The sequence below is a fragment of the Alexandromys fortis genome, unplaced genomic scaffold (assembly GCF_014885135.2).
Source record: "Alexandromys fortis isolate MF-2015 unplaced genomic scaffold, M_Fortis_MF-2015_v1.1 scaffold_101, whole genome shotgun sequence".
Classification (NCBI taxonomy): Eukaryota; Metazoa; Chordata; class Mammalia; order Rodentia; family Cricetidae; genus Alexandromys; species Alexandromys fortis.
Genome location: NW_026067983.1, coordinates 227,493 through 250,337, shown reverse-complemented (window position 1 = coordinate 250,337; position 22,845 = coordinate 227,493). Strand labels below are relative to the sequence as shown.

General features: G+C 41.4%; 1 protein-coding gene across 8 annotated transcripts in view; it reads left to right on the top strand.

Moving 5' to 3' along the window:
- Hdac9 (histone deacetylase 9) overlaps window positions 1–22,845 on the top strand; it is a 511,434-nt gene that overhangs the window by 340,910 nt on the left and 147,679 nt on the right. For 7 of the 8 annotated variants that reach the window (XM_050158706.1, XM_050158702.1, XM_050158705.1 and 4 more), the window contains exon 3: window positions 15,961–16,023. In XM_050158706.1, the coding sequence (XP_050014663.1) occupies window positions 15,961–16,023 (63 nt within the window). Of the gene's footprint in view, window positions 1–15,941; window positions 16,024–22,845 lie in introns of those variants that run through there. The other variant, XM_050158703.1, reaches the window with a different exon arrangement.

Below are 22,845 nucleotides of genomic sequence, written 5' to 3'. Positions count from 1 at the left end.
CCCTATCATATCGCTCTTCATAATGAGCCCTGCACACTGATGGGATGCTTCTGTCGTACATCTGTGTGTCTGCGTATGTTTAGTATGTTCTGTCATACAACTGTGTGTCTGCATATGTTTAATATGTTCTGTCATACAACTGTGTGTCTGCGTATGTTTAGTATGTTCTGTCATACAACTGTGTGTCTGCATATGTTTAGTATGTTCTGTCATACAACTGTGTGTCTGCGTATGTTTAGTATGTTCTGTCATACAACTGTGTGTCTGCATATGTTTAGTATGTTCTGTCATACATCTGTGTGTCTGCGTATGTTTAGGTATGCTTGCAGAGTTTTGTTTTTTTTTTTTTTTTTGTCTCCTTGCCTTCTCACCTGTGTGTTTCTGAGTCAGAATACCTTCTCTGTATCTAGAACTTCACAAAAAAAAAAAAAACTCCTGAAATCTGAGCATTTCCAAACTGTCTTTAATTTTCTTGGCAATTTCTTGTTCAGTACAGTATTTTTGATTTGGTTGTCGAGGTAAGGAAAATAGTAATATTCAGTATTTATTTATTTCCTATCCAGAGACTAAATTTTAATATTTTCTTACTTTTTGACTTCTTCATTGGAGGAGGACTCTCAACTTAACCATCTCTCAGTTATCTTGATCAATATTTTAATATTCTATAACATGGTAAATCTTTATTATATAGCATTGACGTGTGAAAGCAGGCCATGCGTGTCAACATTCAGTTACCCTAGAGTGCAAGCAAGGCTTAGGGAGATAAAATCTGCTAACTTTAGCTTCTCTTTTCCTTTGTTTTATGAATTCATCTCTGATGCTTTTTCCTGGAGGACTGCCTGTTTCCAGAAGCATGCTCTCCTCCTTGCTATTTTCCCTCCTTTATTGATGACTGAGATTTTCTGATTTTGTCTGAAGTAAAAACATATTGAGTTGGAATAGGTTTAAAGCGTATTAATTAAATAGCTGTCGTAGATAGTCCTCCGCTCATGATAGTCTGACTTATGATTTTGCTTCATGAGGGTGTGAACTTAGATGCTGGCTGAGTTCTGATGGTTACTTAAGAATGTGTCTCCCAGCATCCCTGTTGCTCTCATCACAGTCCGGAAGAGGGATGTGCCTGGAACTGTGGACAGCCACTCTGTCAGAGTGGCTGCCTCTCTGTCTCTTCCCATAGGAAGAAGCTTAACGCTGGAAAATTTAAAACTGATTCCGGATACACATAGCGTATTCTAGGATGCAGGGAATATATGAATATAAGCATTTCCACAAGTCAAGCAGATTCTGTCTTTAGAGCTCAAATCTTTGGGACATATTCTACATTGATAACTCTGTGAAGGTTTATAGTGATCAGATTTTTGTTCTCTGACAATCAAGTACAATGTTTGCCTCTCTGTGTGTGTGTGTGTGTCTGTGTGTCTATTGTCAGAACAGATTCAAGGATTTGTGTATCTGCTTAGTCTTGATTCTCCCAGTTAGCTGATTTGAATTATATGTTTTTGAGTGTCTGGAGACCAATATGTCCTATTTCATGACTCTGTCTCTCTCTGTCTCTCTGTCTCTCTCCCCCTCTCTCTCTCTTTGAAATGTTAAAATGACTAAGGTTTAATTTGCATATAGGTAAATGGGTACTTTAGCTTTTCCCCATATTAACAATATGGTTGTATACTAGACTGTGAAAACCAAAGTCAGCCATTAGTCAGTACTAGGATAGTCATAGTCTCATTTCTCAGCATCCATATTGATCTAAATTTTAGTTCTTTTCATGTAAAGTAGGGTATTTGATTTCTCTTATTCTCAGTGGAATGCATATTTAAACACAATCAAGTCCCTGAGGTTCCTTAATGTTGTGTTCTGCTCGTGGTTTTCTTCTGCTTATACATGGGATGACTTGATTTAGGACTGTAGACTCTTAAATGGTTAGTGTTCAGAATCTTAAACCCATGGCGGCACACACCTGTAGTCCCAGCTACTCGGAAGCCCGAGACAGGAGGATCACTTGAGTCCAGGGCTTCTGGCTGCAGAGCGCTATGCCTCGGGTGTCCACAGTAAGCTTGGCGTCATAGGACTGTAGATTCTCAAACGGTTGGCAGTCCAAATCTTAATTGTTTCATTTTAGTTTGCTGTTTTTTTTAGTTTAGTTCTGTTTTTTTACTAGGCTTGAGGTTTCTCAAGCAACTACACCGATAGGTATAATTTAGGTAATGAGCAAGTAGTAAATTTTAGTCTGTTAAGGTTTGAAATTTAACGTAATCAAATTTGATTGTGGGGGTGAGTATAAAGATAAACATTTCATCCCTCCCTCATTGAAGAGGGATTTTTGAAACAGATGGAGACTGTTACAGAGAACCATAATTGGTCAAAATGCAAGAACAACAGACCATGGGGTATTCAGCCCCGCAGATACATCTACAATATGGGTGCTTAGCCCCGCAGATATACCTACAATATGGGGTTCTCAGCCCCAAAGATACATCTACAGTTTGGGTTCTCATCCCCGCAGATACATCTACAATATGGGGTGCTTAGCCCCTCAGATACATCTACATTACAACCTCTCTACCTAAGATCCCGGTAAAAGTCACAAGAGGGGGTGTGAAGAGCCAGAGGACCAGGAGATTTCCTGCTTGCTAGTGTCTTCTAGACGTGACAGGAATGCTGTCCCCATGATGTTTCAACAATGTGGCTGCTAAGCCAGACTGCCCTAGTTGGCAGGCCAGCATGATCGGGGGAGTTCAGAAGACTCCAAACTCGATGAAGAACTATAGACACAAGGAGCAGCTGCTGGAGGAGAAAAAAACCTCGGTTTTCTGCAGAGACAAGCTCCCGATAGGTTATCCAGTCCCAGTGGTCAGCCCTAAACACATGTACTGGGAGCAGCATTAAAAGGATTCAGTACGGTCTGGGTGTAAAGCAATAATTAGAAAGGAGCTCACGAATTCGAGAGGGCGTTAGAGTGGGGGAGGGAAGGGCAGAAATCGAAGTAAATACAGAACGAATGTGAAACATTGAGGATATGAAATTCTCAGTAAACTGAGAAACATTTAAAAGGAAACACAAAGCCATCAGCTCCTCACACCGAGCTGGTCCCCTTCGGCTGAAAACAGCGCCGCTGAGAATCCCCTGCAGGTGTGGCCCAAATAAAAAGACAACAGTTTCTAGTTCCTTAGAAACCAGATTGCTACAACTTCGGGTGAACTGGCTATGGTTAGCATATTGATTTTTAAATTGTGTCCCTGCTGTCTGGGATAAAACAAATATTAGCTGGGCCAACACATTGTGTGCTGAGATATCCCCGGGTTGTGATTACATGGCACACACGGATGTAATTCAGTGTCCCCCATGGGAGTTCTCGTCTGCACTGGTATAGCTGCCAATCTCTTGCTCGTCCACACGTCAGGTCAGCTTTACAAGGACGCCTAGCACACAACCTCGTGAATAGCTGGGGCAGCACCTTGATGTGTACTCGAAGCCCGCCCAGAAGCCCGGAAGTGATGCCAACACTGAAGGCCTCTGCACTCTCTGGACTTAGTGCTTATTCTCCTACAGGAAAGCAAGGAAATCGGAGATCTTCAGATTCTGCTTTGTGACAGTGCGAGCTGACCTTAGAAAGAGAACTAATGAAGGACCCCTGCCATACAGCGTGTTTAACTTTGTGTGTGTGTGTGTGTGAACAGAGCGATGTGTGCATATATGTACAGCTGTCCCCAAAGGCCAGAGGCATTGGGTCATCCTGTGTCTAGAGTTACAGGCAGTGAGCCTCCTGACATAGGTGCTGGGAACCAGAACTCATGCCCTCTGCAAGAGCAGTGTGTGCTCCTGAGCCCTGAACCGTCTCTCCACCCTCAGGCAGTCCTTACCTCATCTAATGCTGTTAAAAATAAAAACACAGTGCGCTGTTACTTTTTGCAATGGAAGGACTTCCTGGTCAGCATTTCTAAACATTAATGGTACAAACTAGCTATGAACATTCCTGTTTGTAAGATGAGCAAACTGTGACTCAGAAATGCTGAAGAATTTGTCCCAGTTGTACCTCTCATAACTGATTTACCACCAATAATAAAACATAAGTCCACTCAGAGTGTTCTCCACACGACCCATGACACAGATTGAAAAGCTATGTAACTGTCAGGGTGGATGGGGATAAGGTCTCAAGCCTACACAGAGAACTATAGCCCACAGCTGAGGAATGCTGGGAGCAGGAAAACAGGCCTTCTGGGATTATACAGTCCCAAAGGGTCAACTCCCAAATATCATACAAGTAACACTACAAACTGAGCAGATTATGTTTAAAACATATGTCTACACATACACATACACGCATGCATAATGATTGACGGAAAATGAGGCCATGAATTTGAAAGGGAGTAAGGAAGGGTTTATGAAATGATTTGGAGGGAGGAAATGGGAAGGGAGAAGTGATGTAATTATAATCTCAAATATAAAAGTAAAAATAGAAATACATTTAAAAGGAAATGAAGGGGTTCTCATGAATCGCCTTGAGATTAATCTCTAAAGCCAAGGTTCCAACAGTTTCCTTTTTTTATATCCTTTTGATTTGGAAGATACATGAGCACATGGCCCTCTTTCAAAAGGCTTTGGCCGAGTAGGGTTCCTTTAAAGCTCAAAGTCAAGGCGATTCTATGTTGGAATTCTGTTTGACCAGAGCTTTTATGGTGTGAGATGAACCACATCTGTGTGTCCCCTAGAAGAACGTGAGGGGAGCCAATCTGGGTGGGACAGATGCCTAGGGAGTCCTAAGAATGCAGGGAGAATTCGTAGAATCTCCAGCATCCCATTTGGTTTATTTTCAAATAAAGTTTCAATGTACAAATGTAAATATTTTAAATAAATCCTCTTGAATATATTTATGAGAACTATGCTTAATCTGAGGAAATTTTTATGGTTTTGTAGAGCTTTTAATCCTTTTCTAATGGTTCTGGTACTTGTCCTGAAAAGCACTGTTTGTTATGGAATTGTCACATGGATGACACGTGATGATGGTGTTAGGTGTGGAAAATGACCGTCTCTGAGGAGGTCAAAGCCATCTGAGATGAAATCCTGGAAGTGTGGTAGGAGGTGGTGGGAGGAGGCAATGCAGACGGTGTTGACCTAACGTGTGCTGGGTGCGTGTTCTTCTCTAGTAATGTAGGAGGTTGTATAAGTGGATGCTTTGCTCTATTCTTGTCTCATTGATGTCTAGTACAAAATCATGTATGTAACTAAACTGTTTCAGATGCCTGTGATTTTTGTCAAGGTTTTCTCATCCATGACCACTCATGCCATGGAAGATTTCACTGCGGAGAAGGTGCCAAACTATCAAGAACTGAAGTTTCTTTTTTTGTAGTTCATGAGGTGTAAGAGAAATTATTTGATCTAATAAAAAGGAAGAAATGATCCGGAAGTATGCAGAGAATTATCTACGGGGTGACTATGAACATCAGTTGATTAATAGGAACACAAATGATTCTTATGCAAATGCAGCATAAAAACAAAAGAAGATTATATACTTATAAAATTAAAAAAGGGTTCACCAAATTGGAAAAGATGGAAGAGAGTCATGGATTACAAGAACACTATACGACAGATCATAAGCATGAAGGATTGGCGTAGGGAACACCAACATACTATACATTCCGTTTGGCATCAGAAAAGAAATGGACCTTTGTGCCAAGTAAGTCACACTGCGGTCAGAACATGCCATCTATAGAGTCATTTGTCTCTGCTCTCAAAATTCCATGTCTGTGATTCCTTAACACTAAGTGACATGGCCAACAGTTAATATTCATACTTTATGTGCCATTGCTGTAAAGGTTTTCAATCTGTCAAAAATAAGCACATTATGTTTTAGGTCCTTAGTCTTTCTTAAAATTGGGAGTTGGCAAACAACTAAAGTAAATTCTTAACTCAGAGTTTAATCAAAACTTTAATAATAATGCTTTTTTTTTTTTTAGAGGAAACACTCTAGAATCATCATGATTTAATTTGGCGGTAGGTTGTGGTGTGAAGAGGTGAAGGCCTGTCATGGTCAGAAACGATAAGGAAGCTATGGATTGGATTTTTGACTTGTGCTATTCTAATATTAGCTGCAAAAATAGATTGCTCACAGTTCTCAACCATAGCACTTCTCCGGACTCTATTACAGAAGACATTTTTGGTTTCCAAAACCACACTTTATCTCTAAACTGTGAAGTATTACAACCCAGCTACATAAGAGGCAGACTTACTCTGTAGAATTAGTTTCACTTTTAACTCATACTGAACACTGAAGACCAGATGTGAGTGGCGCTTGCGTAGACGAGGGTCCTTATTTCCACACCCCCGTCCGTGTTAAAACTGATGTCCCTGCTGAGTGTTTATGATGTCACAGCTACCTCGTCCATCTGGAGTTCGGTCAAAAGGAGGTTGTTCATTCAAGTATTTTATACTTCAAAGTAGGTTTTGTTCAGTAGAGCTGCTCATTGATTAGAAAGAACCTTATTCTCCCTGTGTCTTAGTTCTGTTTCTGCTGCTGCGATGAGACACTCAGATGAGAACATCTTAGGGAAAAGCTTCCTTAGCTCATATTCCAGGTCACAGCCCATCGTTGTAGGAGAGGCAAGCCAGGAGCTCGTCCCATCCACGGTTAGGAGCAGAGAGAAAAATGAGTGTGCGCCTGCGTGTTTGTGTTTGTTCCTGGTTCTTCCTCATTCTCCCGTAGTTCACGCCCCAGGCCACAGACTGGTGGTGCAGCCCACACTCACTTCACATTGCTTCAACTCAGTCACCCCCTCAAAAATTTCTTTGATAGGCATGTCCATGGGTCGACCATTATCATTCAGTTCCTCAATGTGTCTCTTTCCAAATGATTCCAGATTGTATCATGTAGGCAATCAAAAGTAACCATCACACAAATAAGATACAAACAGTGATTCCTGGCTATATGTACTGGCATTTACGTCCATATCTGTGTTACACGGTCACTATATCTGTGTTACACGGTCACTAATAGAAAATGGTGTTAACTTGCTTAGTTTTCTCATGTGTGGTGTTTATCTTAGAGCCAGAGAAATGATGCGTCTTAAATGATACATTGTAGTATGTGCCCTCCTTTTGAAAGGGTGAAACATTGTAATGCATTTCTGTTAAGTAGTAGAGGTGATGGATTCATCAGTCAAAGTAGAGTACACAAGCCAGTGATGGTTGTGCCTCTTTGAAGAGGCAGGAGGATAACAGATTCCAGGCAAGACATGTCTGGACTGTTTAGTGAGACCCTTTTTCGAACCTCCAATAAAAATATGTCCTCCTAGCCAATGCAATTTGTAATGAGACTTTTCTAAAAACTCTGCCATTAATACAATTGTGAATCCATTATAATCCATTATTGCAAGCTTGGTGTTGCAGATGCATTTTAAATTAATGTCTTCATGCTAGTAATCATGCAGATTCCTCACAAGAAGGACGCTCAAGTTCTACTAGATGATTCTAGACACATTCGGACGACCTTGGAAGAGCATGTCTTATATTTTATAGATGATAATAAGGCAAGGGAAATGAGTCAGGGGAAAGTGTGATAAACCCAACTGAATTAAATTGATTATAATTACAGCTATAAGTTTAGCTTTTGATTGTGATTGATTTATTGCCAAATTGATGTTTTAATAAGAAACTATGGCAAAATTGATAGCAATGAGAAATATTCTAAGTCATAGAACAGGTGAATAACCCCAGATCAGACATCAGTTATTCATTGCAGTCATATTTCTTGGGTGGAAAGCTATGTGTATCTTTGTACTCAGCTGTGGTGATACCAGAGTCAAAACAGAGCATCTTCTCAAGCTGTTGTATGGAGCCTCATGACCAGAGTGAACAATTCAATATTTAGCCAATTACACAACTTTCCTTAAGAATTTCTGCAGTTTGTTGGCAACAGATGAGTAATAGCTTTTTACATATTTCGTACCTTGAATTTGAGTTTCCCAGAAGCACAGAAGTACATTTAAAACAGCAATACACGAATAGCTTTCACCCACTGAATGTCCATCAGCCAGCATTATACAATGTTCTGTAAGTTTTATAACCCTACAAGGTTTCTTGTTTATAATCTAGTGTTTAAATTAACAGAAAATTGAAATAAAATCTAGAGGACTTTGTTTGTTTCTATTTTAAGCCAAGGTCTGTGTATTCCAGCCTAGCCTGGGATGTTTTTCGCCTAACGTCAACTTGGGGTGATCTTCCTGTCTCTGTTTTCCAAGTGCTGTCATTCCAGATTATATGTTGCCGTGCTTGGACAACGTATCAAGAGATTTCTTAAAAATTAAGCTGTGCTTGTAACTGTATCTCTTCTCAAGCTGAAGGCTCTGGGAAAGTGCAGGCTGCCATTCCCATGGACATCCGTGATCATTCGGTATCAGAGTGAATGATCTCTGTTTGGAAGGTTAAGTTTTACTTGCTCCTTTAATTCCAGGATTTGTATGGCCATATGGATTTACCTTCCTGTCTTGGATGTTTGGACCTTAATACAGTAACATGTGCACCTGGAAAGCACAGAAAACATAACTCAGAATAGGTTACTGACAGGGAAGAAAAACACACAGATGTTCCTCACCTGAGCTGGTACTGCTGGCCTCATGTTCAGCAGCTAAGAGCTTCTTCAAAACCTTTTCCCTAGCCTTTTCATGTTGAATATTAATGACACTGCTTCTTAGTGTCTTAGCTATTTTAATTATTTTCATTTAAAAATTATTTTCTAATAATACTTGCTAAATTGATATTGCACTAAAAAGATGTTTTATCCATCCGTATTTTTAGCAGTGTAATTACTGCTTTGGGAAGATGATTGAATCTCCTTGGTCTCAAACATTTTTGTGCTCAGAATCAGCTGGAAAGCTGCAGAAAATGCAGACTTCTTCTGGACACAGTAAGTTTCATTTCTAGCAAGTTCCCATATGATCCTGAATCTCTGTAAACTGTTAAAACCAGACTAAGTCATAGTTCAAAGTACTCTATTTGAAAGAGGGAAAAAAAGATCAAAAAAGGCTTTAAAGCTTTTTTTATGATGATTGTTTAAAAATTATTTTTTAAAATTTTTTCAAATAAGACGGTCTCTTCATAATTTTATTCCAGATGAGTCTGCTTAACTCTTTGCCAGCCGATAGGTCTAGGGGTGCATCACCTGTTGCCCAGGGTCCAGGAGTGCAATGCCTGTTGTCCAGGGTCCAGGAGTACAGTGCCTGTTGTCCAGGGTCCAGGAGTGCAGTGTGTGTTGTCCAGGGTCCAGGAGTGCAGTGCCTGTTGTCCAGGGTCCAGGAGTGCAGTGCCTGTTGTCCAGGGTCCAGGAGTGCAGTGCCTGTTGTCCAGGGTCCAGGAGTGCAGTGTTCATTGTCCAGGGTCCAGGTGTGCAGTGCCTGTTGTCCAGGGTCCAGGAGTGCAGTGTTCATTGTCCAGGGTCCAGGAGTGCAGTGCCTGTTGTCCAGGGTCCAGGAGTGCAATGTGTGTTCACAAACAGCTCCACCAAATTGTGAGGAATTAGTGAAATTATTGTTCCTTCTTTACTAAGAAGTGATGTTATTCTTCCAAGCGAGAAAATTCAGTTGATAAATAATTCACAAACAAAGTACTTAGTACCTCCCCACTCCAGCTTGTTCCCGAGGAAACTGAGAGCAGAAACCCATTGATCATAAAGGAATGTATGCAATGCATAATGATGGCTGTAGTTCGAGAAATAGGAAATTGAAATGCAGGGAAATGACCATGATGGCTGAGTAGATGGAGGATACCAGACATCACACAGAAATTTATAAAAATTCTTAGAAAACACAATTTAGTATTTTAGGGAAATAAGATTAAAAGTTTACACTCTGGGCTCAAAGCATTGGCTTCTCCATGAAAAGCCTTCTCACCTGAGATCCAGCACTGCCCTCCTGGAAAAGATGATAAGTGTGCTGCCTTGCTGAGAGCGGGAACCTCAGCTGCCAGGAAGACAGACTTGAGAAAGGCTGTAGTGACTGGGGTCAGAGGGTATCTGTGTAGATTGTTTTCATTTGTATTTTACGGTGCTGGATATAGACGCTAGAGCCTTGGGCACACTAGGGAAGCACTCTGCTGCTGAGTCCTGTCTTCAGTCCTGGGCCAGCTTTGGAAAGACACGTCACTGTGTGTTCCCAGGCATTTTCATGAGAAGCCTTTGCCGTTGTCACGGTGTCTAGAAACCGTTTGACAATGGGATTCAATTCCTGTTCTCCATTAATGTGGGAATCTAGACTGTGTGTTCTTGTTTCACTTTGATTTTTATCTACCTGAAAGCAAAATATGATACATAATTCAATCTCAAAAGAAGTTCCTCAAATTAAATTTATTGTATTGAGATGTTAAAAAATTGCCCGTTTACTTTGATGTTTACAGTATTTTGTCAAGATTAGCGTAAAGGAAAATGTCTGCCTTCATTAAACTGGTCTCACAAATAGCTGGAAAACCTTCCTTCCTTTCTTTAACAGCATTTTTGAGATGATGCGAGACATTCTGCTTCTTACCGTTGAGTTTTTTGGCTATGAAAACCCCGGTGGTCAGTGTCCAGGGTGTTAGTTTTCATGATGTTTTTTTCTCTTCTGGGAGGCAGGCATCAGCTGCCTCATGACAGGCCCGGTATATTTCACACTAAGTAATTTTTTGTTGTCAAGACTTAAATGAAAGGCAGGGCTGCTAATGACCAGGAAAGTGGAATAAATGCTTTCTGTGGAGGTGAGATGTAAAACGTGGCCCAACTGAAGACACGTTGGACAGCTCTTTCCTGGAACCTCAGAGAAATGATATAATTGCTTGCTATTCTGGAGTTTTATTCTATTTTTTGCTCATAGAAAGCTTAGAGATCTTCCCTGTCGATTGTGGTCTGTGGGTGTAATTAAACATGAAGTGACGAAGGATGTGTAGGCATCTATTATGCCAATATTATGATTGTGTTATTTGTCTTACATATTTTCCCACAATTTTTGTATATTCTGTTAAAAACACTCCACAACAAGTAGACAATTATTCTGTTTTAATCAGTAATTCTTCTGAAACTGTATTCTGGAAAAGTAAAGCGGTGTGTTTGTATCATTGGGTGAGGGCAAAGGGTGTGTAAGGAGAGAACCCAAGGCTGGAGACCATCATCTGTGTCGCCTTACACAAGTCTGTTTAGAAGTGATGGTTCTGTTAGAGAGACACAGAAACAGAAAGCAACCATGATGGGTGGACAGGGGGCATTCGATGGGAGGACAGGGAGGATTCAATGGGTGGACAGGGAGCATTTGATGGGTGGACGGGGAGCATTTGTGATGGGAGAATGGGGAGCACTCAATGGACCAATGGGGAACATTCGATGGGTGGATGGGAGTACTCGATGGGAGGATAGAGAGCCTTCATTAGTAGAAAAATCTATTTCATTGTGACATTTTCACAAATATCGTCAAACTTTCTTTCTATTCAACCCTCTCTTGCCAGCCCCTCACCCTCTGGTGCTTTTTTTTTCCTCTTCCCAATTCTTCCCCTGACTGCTCTTACGACATGCACATTATATAATATGTACCTCTTACCTTCTCTCTCTCTTTGCCTTCTGCTCTTTAGATCTTATCTTCTTGTCTTAACAGTTTCCTTTCTATTCTGATGCCCTATATATACATGTGCATATATGTATGTTTGTGTATATGTGTGTGTGCCTTACATGAATACACACATGCTTACATTTAAATCAATATTCCACATATGAGAAATATTTGTCTGAGTCTGGCATGTTTTACTTAAGATGATTATACTAGATCCATAAACTTTCTTGAAAATGTCACAATTTCATTCTTTACAGCCAAATGGATTCTATTGTGCGCATGTGACCCCCGTTATCTTTTAATTCATTCATTTGTTGCTGAACCTCTGGGCTGATCCTGTATCCTTGTAATGCGGTGATGAGCTTGGCTGTGCCAGGTTGCTGGCCTGGAGTCCTCTGGGTGTATAGCAACAAGAGCACAGGAGCTGAAATGATAGCCCTGGCTTTACTTTCCCAGGGAACTCCACCCTGATTTCCATACTGGCTGTACCAGTTTTAGTTCCCACCCCAGGTGGATGAGGTTTCCCTTCTCTAAACATGGCTATCAGTGTTGTTATTTGTCATCTAGATGAAATCCATCTTGATAGAGGTAAGAGCAATATTAATTTGCATTTTCCCGATGCCTAAGGATATTGAATACTTTTTTCTTTTCTTTTCTTTTTTTTTTTTTTTACTATTTATTGCCTAAATTTCTCTCCTTGAGAACTATTTTTAAGTGTTTTAGACAATTTAATGATTGGCTGACTGTTTTATTAGTGTTTAACGTTTGGAATTCCTTACAGAGTATACCTGCCAGGCGCATAGTTAGCAAAGAATTTCTCCATTCCGTGGACTGGTCTTTTCAGCTTGGCTTGTGTGAAATATTTTTTAGTTATTCGTATATAAAGGTTTCTGCCTAGCACAGGAAAACAAATCAGAGGGCAAACAGCCAGAAAGTGGGAGAAAAATCTTCTAGCTATATACCAGACAAGGGCCGATAGACAGAATTTCAAGAAGAAATGTAGAAATTTGATATCAAGGAAATAAAACTGCCAACTAAGAAGTGGGCTAATGAATGGAAGAGAGGTTTCAAAAGAAGAAACACAAATATATGGCAACAATTTTAAAAAATGTTTAATATGCCTAGCCATCAAGAAAATGTGAGTTGAAACTTTTAAGATCCCCCCTTCACCCTGGTCAGAATAGCGTTTATCAAAATCCCTGCAAGTACTGGAGAAACTGTCCAGAGAGGAGCCCCTGTTCACTGCGGATGGGGTGCACATGAATGCAACCATTTGTAAATCAATTTGGAAATTCCTCAAAAATCTAAAAACAAACCTAGCACATGATCCACCCAGCGAACTCTGTGCCCCCCTCCCACCCTGTAGCGATGTCTGCATCCCATGATGGTCTGCTCTCTTCACTACGGCAAGGAGTTACCCGACTACCAGTGGATGGGTAAGGAAATCTAGTACATATAGAAAATGGAATACTATTTAGCTTTCAAGAAGTGAAACAAAAATCACAGAGAAGTGGGTGAAATTAAAACGTGCTAATTGATATTAAGGTTATTTGACATCAGAAATTAAAAGAACATTTTTTCCTCATGCATATCTATCCTATTACAGTTATGTGCACATGTAAACAAATATACACATGGTTAAAATATAACATGTAGAAAGAAGAAAATAAAAGATAAATTTTAGGTGGCGAGGAAGGATTAAACCCACATGCACACATTAAATCATGGACACGGAATAATGAAGCCAATAGAATGTTAATTAATTGTATTCCTAGGCTTAATTCCATCATTAATTTTTCAAGTTTTTTTTGTCTTGGATAAATCCACAAAAATATAATTAACAGTAGAAGCGTAAGATCCAACATGAGTCTCCACAGCTTCAGAATGGCTGCTCTAACTGTAGAGAAGTTAATTAAGATGGTCCACACTAGGGTCTGGCTAATCTCCTGTGCGATGTTTTATATTTATAACTACTTTACAATAATTAATTATAAACAAAATCATTTCCAATCTCTGTGAATGGATGTCTAAAACCTTTTCTGATGGAACCTTGATAATAAATGGGGATACAGCCTACAGTGCAAAAACAATAGAGAATAAATATTGGAAGAATGAAAGAATAGTAAAGGAAGAACATTGCCTCCCTCCACGAAGCTGCCCTGGTGGGGGGAGCAGCTCCTGTGAAGGAAACGGAGGCAGCTCATGAACGGTTCGTCTTCACGAGGTCTCAGGTGCCCCGTGTGATAGCCGTCCTATTAGAGGACAGTATTTCCATGTCTTGAATTTTATGCATGCATATTTTTAAAAAGGAAATGCGAAACATATTTTCCACTGATAGAAACATTACGGTTTTGTTGTCCTGCCTACTTGCAAGGACATTAAAAAAAAAATACTGTTTTAACACTCTTGTGCGTTAGCTGTCCAAATAATGCCGTTTCCTGAAGAGGGGCAATGGGCAGAGATTAGTTGATACAGGGAAGAGAATCCAGCCAGTATTGCCTTGTCTTCCCTTTGCCGGAATTCTGTGAGTCCATCTTTGGTTTTCCTGGCTCCACAGCCTGGGTGTGATGAGATGCCTCTGCTCTGTGACTACTGGGCTTTGGCCTTTCCTTTTCCCTGCCCCGCTGATGCCCCTGCTGAGTCTGTTTGTCAAGGAAGAACTTGCATGATGGGTACCACTCTTGAATTTGCCCTTAGAACTGGCTAGATGCCGGTGTCCCCTCTTGGGATGCTGGATTTACTGCTGAGAGAGAAATCGTTATTATTAATGTATACCAGAGATCATCAAACTCTCTTGAGAAGCTGCGCATTCCGTCTAGCTCACAGGGGAAGTCTATAATGTGTGTTGGCCTGAAACTCGATTGGCATGCTATACAAAACTGAGGTCTGTATTTCAGCCACCCAAGGTATAAATAGACACTAGCCATTTGTACTTGGGTAGTGAATGTATTGACTGACTGCTTTGTAGGTGTAGATATTCCCATCAACATTCCTCTATTATAGGTAAAGAGGGTCTGGCCTGAGAGACTGAGAGAGGAAAAATTCTTGTAGTTCTACAACACAGCTTGATTTTTGTTTTAAGTATAGCAGGAACCGAACGCAATAAAATTGATATGTAATCTAAGATCACATTAGGAGCTGTGGAATGGACAAGATAAATAAGTTAAAAAAAAAAAAACAACCAAACAAGCCACAAAGCCAAGCCTTTGTACAATTTTTCTTCTGGGGTGAGCTTGTTTTCAGAAATGACCTCTGCTGAATCTCCTGTCGGTGCTGAAACTAGAAGGCAGAAAAGCTTCTAGTCCTCCAGCCAACTGCAGTGTAGCCAGAGAAACAGACAACCAAAATAGAACACCAGGATTGCTGGGCGTGGGTGAGGCAGAAACCACATTATGAGCAAAAGCTTCCAGTATTATTTTAGAACCAATACAGCTCTGCTCTTCTCTGCTCTCTCTTCCAAAAACACACACTACAGAAATAAAGTGAAATGTGTGTGCACTCTCCCTCTCCGAGTTAGGATTCTTCTCCTTTTTTTCCTTATTTCCCTTCTTTGGGGGTGCGATGCCGGTGTGAAAGCCCAGTATGGAAAGCAAGCAGAGGAAGGAAAGAGTTAATTGCTTTTAAGGCCCTGCAATAGAGAATTATGGTTTGAAAGATAGAGGCTGGACAGCTGGCTTTGCTGGGGTATTTTTAAATGCATTAATGCAGGCTCCAATCACTCGGCCATGCTTGACCTATTTTTGGCTCAGGCCGACCATTGTTCTATTTCTGTGCCTGTGGGCCATGCTGTTGTTGATTCATATGCAAATGGATTATCACTAGCTTTAGCCAACTTGAGCTGAGAGAGACTGAGAAAGGGAAGGGAGAGAGGCAGAGACAGATAGGAGGACACCCTCTGGAGCCACTTGCAGGGTGAGGATCTCGCCTGGAAACCCTAGCAGCCCAGGAGCTAGACGCCAGGTTTCATTGTTTTTTCTTCCTTTCTTTCTTTGTTTTCCCCAATGGGTAGAGTTAATATTTTTCTATTTAGTCTTACAAAGAAATAACCCCGAGGCACATTCCTGTTGCCCGCCTGCTTTTAGTTTCCAGGATAACCTAAAACTCCAGCAAGCCATAGCATCCACTGCTTCCTGCTTTGCACACAGGTTGGTAACTGGGGGGAAAAGGAGCCCAGGTCTGTTTTTAAAAAAAAGGCTATGTCCATCTAAGCAGAAAGAAATCATTGTGGAAGTTGATCCTCCGCTTGCTTGCTGTTTCTCCTCGGGGAGGAGGGAGGACCAGCCAGGGTAGCTCCTGGGACCAGAGCAGGCAGCCGTGATGGATGTTTCACGGAGCTGAAGTAAGAGTGACCGGAGCATGCTGCAGACAATTTACGAGAGTGACTCCTGTGTTTCCTCAGATGGAGTGGCCGGACGGGAGCAGCTCTTGGCTCAGCAAAGAATGCACGGTATGATCAGCTCAGGTATGCTCTCTCCTATAGCTGGGATGTCTGTTTAATGTTTGCGAAGGCTGGAGAGCAGGCTGGCAGGGAAATGAAAGGGAAAACAGCTTGCTTAAGGAATAGCTTTTCCGGTGTGATGTTGATGTTTTGTTTTTCTCCCGGTGCCTTTGAAGGGTTTCACTTAGATCCTTCCCTTACCATTTCCCTGTGCGTTCTGAGTGTGGCTGAAGAAGGCTGCCTCTGAATGAAACTGCAAAGTGTTGCTACTGATTCAAGAGACACTGAGATAGGTAAAAGGACGGTGTCCGCCTTTGCCCTGGGCTGATTGGGAACGCCTGCTAGTGGGACTTGAGTTCATGGTGGGGCTTCAGTTGAAATCTCAGCTCCAGCCGGCCGGATGGTTTTCTGTTTACAGTGTGCATTCACAAGCACACTATTTATAGACCTACCTTCTGAAGTCTGTGTCTGTGGAGTTCTCAGGTACTTTATTCCTTCCCTAATGTGGCTTTTTCTCTCTAGCTCAAAGTGAATCTGTTTTGGATGGAATAGAATGATTACCAGATGCTTATTTTAATTTACCCCCAAACACTTGGGAAGTCTTGCATTGCCAGACAGGTGCAGTGGTACACATACCCATGCATGCATATACATACACACAGACACACAGACACACATACACAGAGAGAGAGAGAGAGAGAGAGAGAGAGAGAGAGAGAGAGAGAGAGAGAAAGAGAGAGAGGTGTTCAAAGCAGGTGCGATGCTTTGTCAAATTCTCCTTTGTAGTTTTCTTCCATGCCTGAGCTCTAGGAGATGTACTGATGGGGCACAGCTTTGATCACTTCTCTGTCTACTTCTGTTAAAAGTTCATACTCTGCAGGCAGTCTGATTTACTTTATTAACTGCTGTTTGTCTTTCGTTTCCTACAATCAGTTCATAAGCTTTTGTTACTCTGCTCTTGTCTTCCTCTTCCGAGAGCTATAACCTAAACTGGTTCTTCCTTGGAGCTTCCGCGTCCCCCATGTGGGCTTCCCTGTAGCTATAGGTCACGGCCTAGATGCCCTGATAAGGCTGTCATATAAAACAGCTTTTACCAAGTACACTTAAGTAGGAGAGGAATATTCCACAGGTTGGCATGAAGTTGGCTCCCATGCCCATACACATCCCCATCTGTGGGTCCTGTTTAAAGCCAGCTCTCGGTAAAGCTCTGCTCTCGTGATGGTTTTCAGATCCTCTGTTTACCCAGTCTTTTTATGGAATCATAATGAAATGTCAGTTTTGTAAAATTTGGGGTTCTACACCAGCGTCACAGAAATCGTATCCATGAGCGGTCTCTATTTAGCAAAAGTGAACTTGCTAGAACATCCGTGGCTTGTTTTCACTGTGGGTGAAAGTGGGCAAGGGCTGGGGAGGGGCTAGCAGGTGTGCCGGTGTGGAGAGAGCGCTTAGTGTTGCCATTCTGAGACTTCAATGAACACTTTAGAAAGAACTGTTCTAGCTATGTCTTCAGTACCACGATATCTTATTTTGTCTTTGTCTCTGTTATATTTCTTTGAAAAACTAGAAACACAGTCGTGTCCCGCAAGGAAGGGCTGTTCGCTGACACTGCACTAGCCACGCGTGTGTTAGCAAGCTTTGCTCTTTCTTTTTCCTTGATTCTGATAACCAAACGACTTGACTCAAATCGCCAAAGTCATTTGCCTGACAATGAAAGATCAGTATGCAGCATAACATTTTCAAACTGGAAGCCTTGAGACGGCTTGGCAGCCAGTCCCACCTGCGGCCGGCCGCATCCGGCACCATTCTAACCGAAGAGGAGTGCTGTAGCTCTGCGGGCTGCCCACCAGTCTGTCTCGCACAAACAAGGGAGATCTAAGTTGTACTTGTTCTTAAAAGTTAGAATACTCATTGCGTTAATTAGTTGATTCCCATGGTGCCCTATGATACTCGACTTGGCTTTACAAGTGTAACCTTGGATTTCATTCGCTCGATCTTTTTTGTGTATTTTATTTCTGAGATGCTGGGTTCTGTATCATGAAGAAACCAAGCACATTGCTTAGATTCTACCCCTGAGGTTTCCTTTTAACTGGTTTGCAAACCTCCTCAGCTGTTGTATCCTTAGCAAACTTAGACCCACAGCAGTAGAATTCGGGAGTGGGTGATGGGTCCACGTGAGCCTTCGCCAGACCATTTTCTTTTCCTTTGGACTCATTACTAGATTAGAGATGTGTTTCTCTTGATAGAGTTACAGATCTCGCTTTCCTCTCCCTTGGACCACTGACCTGGTTTGGACTCCAGGATAAGAAGTACATCGTGACTGATGGATAGGACAAACACACGTGACCACACACACACACACACACACACGGTGAGGTGGGAGTAGAGGTGCTGTCCGAGAACTTGCGTTCATGAGCCTGCTGCCCACTAGTTGTGCAGTTGAGATGCTCAGCTTCGAATAATCACAGATGGTGTGCACCCACTGGCCTCCCAGCATCCCTGTGGGGTTCACATGTGTAGACACATCTGCAAAGTGTATGTGTGTGTGTTGATATCATTTCAAGTGGAGGAACATGGCCCTCTGGTTTTGCCGAACCATCCAGATGAGTTGGATTGTCCATGAAGAAATACGTTTTTGTTCTGTAATCCAGTTTGTTAATTTTTTTTTTATAAATCTGCTGTTTCTTTGGATAGCTTGCTTTCCTAAGAACGAAATGTCTTTCTTGTGTCATGACTATGTATCAGGGTAGGTTCATATGTGTGTCTTCTGTGAAACATCTCATCATATAGTAGTCACGGACAAAGAAGCTGGCGAGTATGTACTCAAACTGTGAGGCTCCAGTAGATATGCCTTGAGTTTAGTTATGTTCAATCAGACAGTGTGATTAGCGATGTTTCACGATGATATTTGTTGTTGCTGTTGTTATATTAGCTCTTGTGTGTTAACGTACATCATTTTTCTGCAGAGAACTTCTATGTCATTGGATTGCAACTGTTATATACTGTTGTACATTTCCCTGATAACTATGGTCAGATTGAGGTGGTCTGCATGCATTATTTGCTCTGCTAATATCTCAGTTTAAAATACTCTACAATGGTCAATTTTGAAATCCATCAAAAGTGGTAAATACTTTGGGGGCTTGTGTGGACTATTTACCAGTATTGACTCAGGTCTATCAGCAGGAATTAGCACAATGAGGGGTGTTTTCCTGTTGCCAGGCATGTTGCCTGCCATGTTGGACAGCAGGAATGTCCATTCAAGGTTGGACAATTTATGAAGGAATTGCTGTCTGCTAGAATTAAGATAAAGAAAAATCATATTCACTATGTATCCCTATTTTTAATGACATAAAAACATTTAAGTCTAAATTTTGACACGTTTTTATTAAGGTGTATCTTCACCTTTCCAGAGTCTACTATCTCTTGGTATGCTATACTGAGGGAAATGGACCATTCTGGACTCAGTAATCAACTGTGTCTATTTCAAAGGTAGAATAGAATTATGAGGATGTCTGTGAAAACCACCATTCTATGAGAATTACTTCTTGCGTGACATTTAACTGATATTTTGCTATTTTCTAACTCATACCATCTCACCTTTAAGTCTATTATCAGCTGGAATATTTTGATGGTACTGGAAAATAAAACTGTTCATCAGTGAGGCTGTTGGTAATGGGGCAAGATGAGGGTGTCATGTTTCTGAGGCTCATGCAGGTAGTATAGTCAGAAATGTGTCCCTTCAGTAAGAACATCCTCTAAAGCCCTAGAATGTCTGCGAGAATTCAAAATTCTGAACCTCAAAACATATTCTAAATGATGACTTTGAAGCTGAAGATGCGTAGTGTGATGATGTCCTTCAGACAGAATTCCTCACACCGATTGCTACCGAAGTGGGTCCCAGAAAAGGCCTCAGCTGGAAAACAAACACAATCCATTAGACATGGCGTTCAACAGAAACTGCACAAAAGAAAAAAGGAAAGAAAAGATATGTGCAATGTGCCATGCCTCCAATAATCAGCCAAGGAAAACTCTTAGAACTTTACTTTTAAGTCAACAAGTTCCTAACAACTCCAGTATTCCCAGAGCTGGAGAGCAGCAACCTGAGGGATAGTCTCAGCATTTTGGGGTACCCCCTCTTCTCCCACATGCCTGAGGCATCGTAGAAGAAATTATGGAAGAAAAAGCTGGCAAACTGAGGGAAAGGATTCAAACATGGCCTCTCTAGAGAAACACAGGCATACAAGTAAGGCCCTAGCTGAGCTTCGGAACAGGCAATTCCTGCCCAACTAATCTTAGGGTTTCACCAAACAGAAAAATTTCAGAGTATGGACCAACAATATTATCTAAGAATTGCTTCCCAGAAACGTCAGACCTTAGTAAGAGCATAAATTGCACAAAACAGTAGCTGAAAGGAGAATGGTGAAACTCTAGAATGTGATGAAAAGGGAGCTTTCCTGCTAAGGAGATCACCTGAGAATGACAAAAGCTTGGTATTATAGAACAAAATTAATCATTAGAAATAGCAAGAAACTGACAAGGAGAAAGGTTTGAAAAAGGAAAGTGGGCTAATGTAGTTAGAAAAAAAGGAAACACAGTTGACTGGCCAAGGTCAACAAATGCAGTGGCTATTTTTGTCCCAGAAGTCAATATTTCAAAACATAATTAAAAAAATTATGTGTATGTATATATTTTAAAAAATGAAGAAAGATACATTACTTGAAGAAGAGAAAAATACTGCAGGTTGAAAGAGTTTCTCATCTTTTGGGAAAATTTGATGCAAATCTCTAGACAGTCAGTCCATACACTGGGCTATTGAGCCATGAAAACTTTTTCAGGGTTTTGGATGGGCAGCTACAAGCAGTAAGGTCACAGGCAGGAGGAAAAAACTCAATGGGATTCAGGGAAGCACATCAAACTTACCCAGTGTTCAACATCAGAAGGCAGAGAAGAAGCCATGTGTCGTGGCATGAACCTTTAATCCCAGCAATTCACAGGCAAAGGCAGGCGGATCTCTGTGGGTTTGACGCTAGCCTGGTCTATAGAGCAAGTTTCAGGGAAGCCAGGGCTGCATAGTGAGATCCTGTTTCAGAAGAAGAAAAAGGAAAGAGGAGGAGGAAGAAGAGGAATAAGATGAAGAGGAAGAGAGAAAAGAGAAGAAGAAGAAGGAGAAGGAGGAGAAGGGGAAGGGGAAGGGGAAGGGGAAGGGGAAGGGGAAGGGGAAGGAGAAGGAGAAGGAGAAGGAGAAGGAGAAGGAGAAGGAGAAGGAGAAGGAGAAGGAGAAGAAGAAGAAGAAGAAGAAGAAGAAGAAGAAGAAGAAGAAGAAGAAGAAGAAGTTGTTCTAGAGCCATGAGAGTCCTTGGTGGTGGCGTCAGACAGGAAGTATTAAAATAGAAAGAAAATGGTTAAACAGTGTGAACCAATATAAGAGATGACCTGATAGTGGAATCCAGTTAATGGTCCATTGAACTTAAACACAATCATATTAGGAGAAGACACTTGGTAAAATAAACGGGGATGGTGTTGTTCCTGGTGGACTTCGCTTACTGGAGAATACCAGTCTCATCCCACTGGACGCTGTAGAGTATCAGTCGTTCTTAGCAGCGCGAGGAGCTTCGAGCGCTGAGAAGGAAAAGCTGGGAGAGCTTGCTAACATCCTTCCTTTTCCTTACAGGGACAGAGTGTCTGCTGCTTAAAATAGAAATTCACAGCGGCTTTTTGTTTTTACATTTCCAAATACTAATTATTTCTGATAGTTTATTTAACCCTAGAGAGAGACCTCTGAAAATAGTATCTCGTGATGAAGAAGTATTTAGCGTGTTTATAGTTTCTTCAAATGCAGTTTTACATCTGCTCAGTTCAGTTACATTTAAGGTTATTTTTCAGGTACGATGAATACCAATAACATGGCCTTGTTTTTATGAGAGCATTTTTTTAATTTATTCATGCCCTAAAATAATTCACAGATAGAAAGTTAGTAAAGACTTTGCATTTGTGAAAAGTGATCATAACTTTTGCTTTGTACATTTATACTCATTTGTTTATTTATTGCATTGGAATTTGTGTATAGTGTGGTACATGTGTGTTTTGTGTATGAGCATGTATGTGTGGGTGCATGTACCTGTGAAGTCATGGAGGCCAGAAGAGTACTGCTCCTTCAGTCCCTACCCTGCCCTTTCTAGGCAGGGTCCCTCACTAAAGCTGGAACTCGGCTGCTGCACAGCAGGCCGCAATGATACTCTCATCTCTTTCCAGCGACAGCTCCAGTGGCAGCCCTGTGCAGGGCCACACCCAGATGTTACATGGGTGCTATTGTCTGAGCTCAAGTCCTTGTGTATATAGCAAGCACTGTTACCCACTGAGCCCGCATTTCTCCAAACCAAGTAGGAATATGTTGATTATAGGAATTTATTCTCTAAGGTTTCCACATGCAAAGTTATTGTGCCAAAATTTTGATTGTTAGCAGTGTGTGTATAAGTTTGTTTATTTCTACTGCAAAGAAAGGAACACTGGTCAAAATGACAGCACGGGGGCCTTTACCATGAGTTAAATAGCAGGTGGTTAGGCTGCGACCGGGACTAGCAAAGCCAGCTGCACTCAAGTCCCACACGCCGTTCTAATAGTTCTACTGCACTGGCTGTGGTCCTGGTGGTGTCGCATGGTTTAGGTACTGCTATGTGATCCAAAGGTCACGGTTTCACAACAGGGTTCCTGGGTCTGCTGGGCTTGATGCATGGCAGGTTAGAGAGATGGAGGGCAACTAATTATTTTAGGCTCGTTTTCTCTGTTGTTATTAATCTCCTTGCTCTCTCTTTCTGTCTCTTTCTCTGCCTCCTCCCCTCCTCTCTTCTC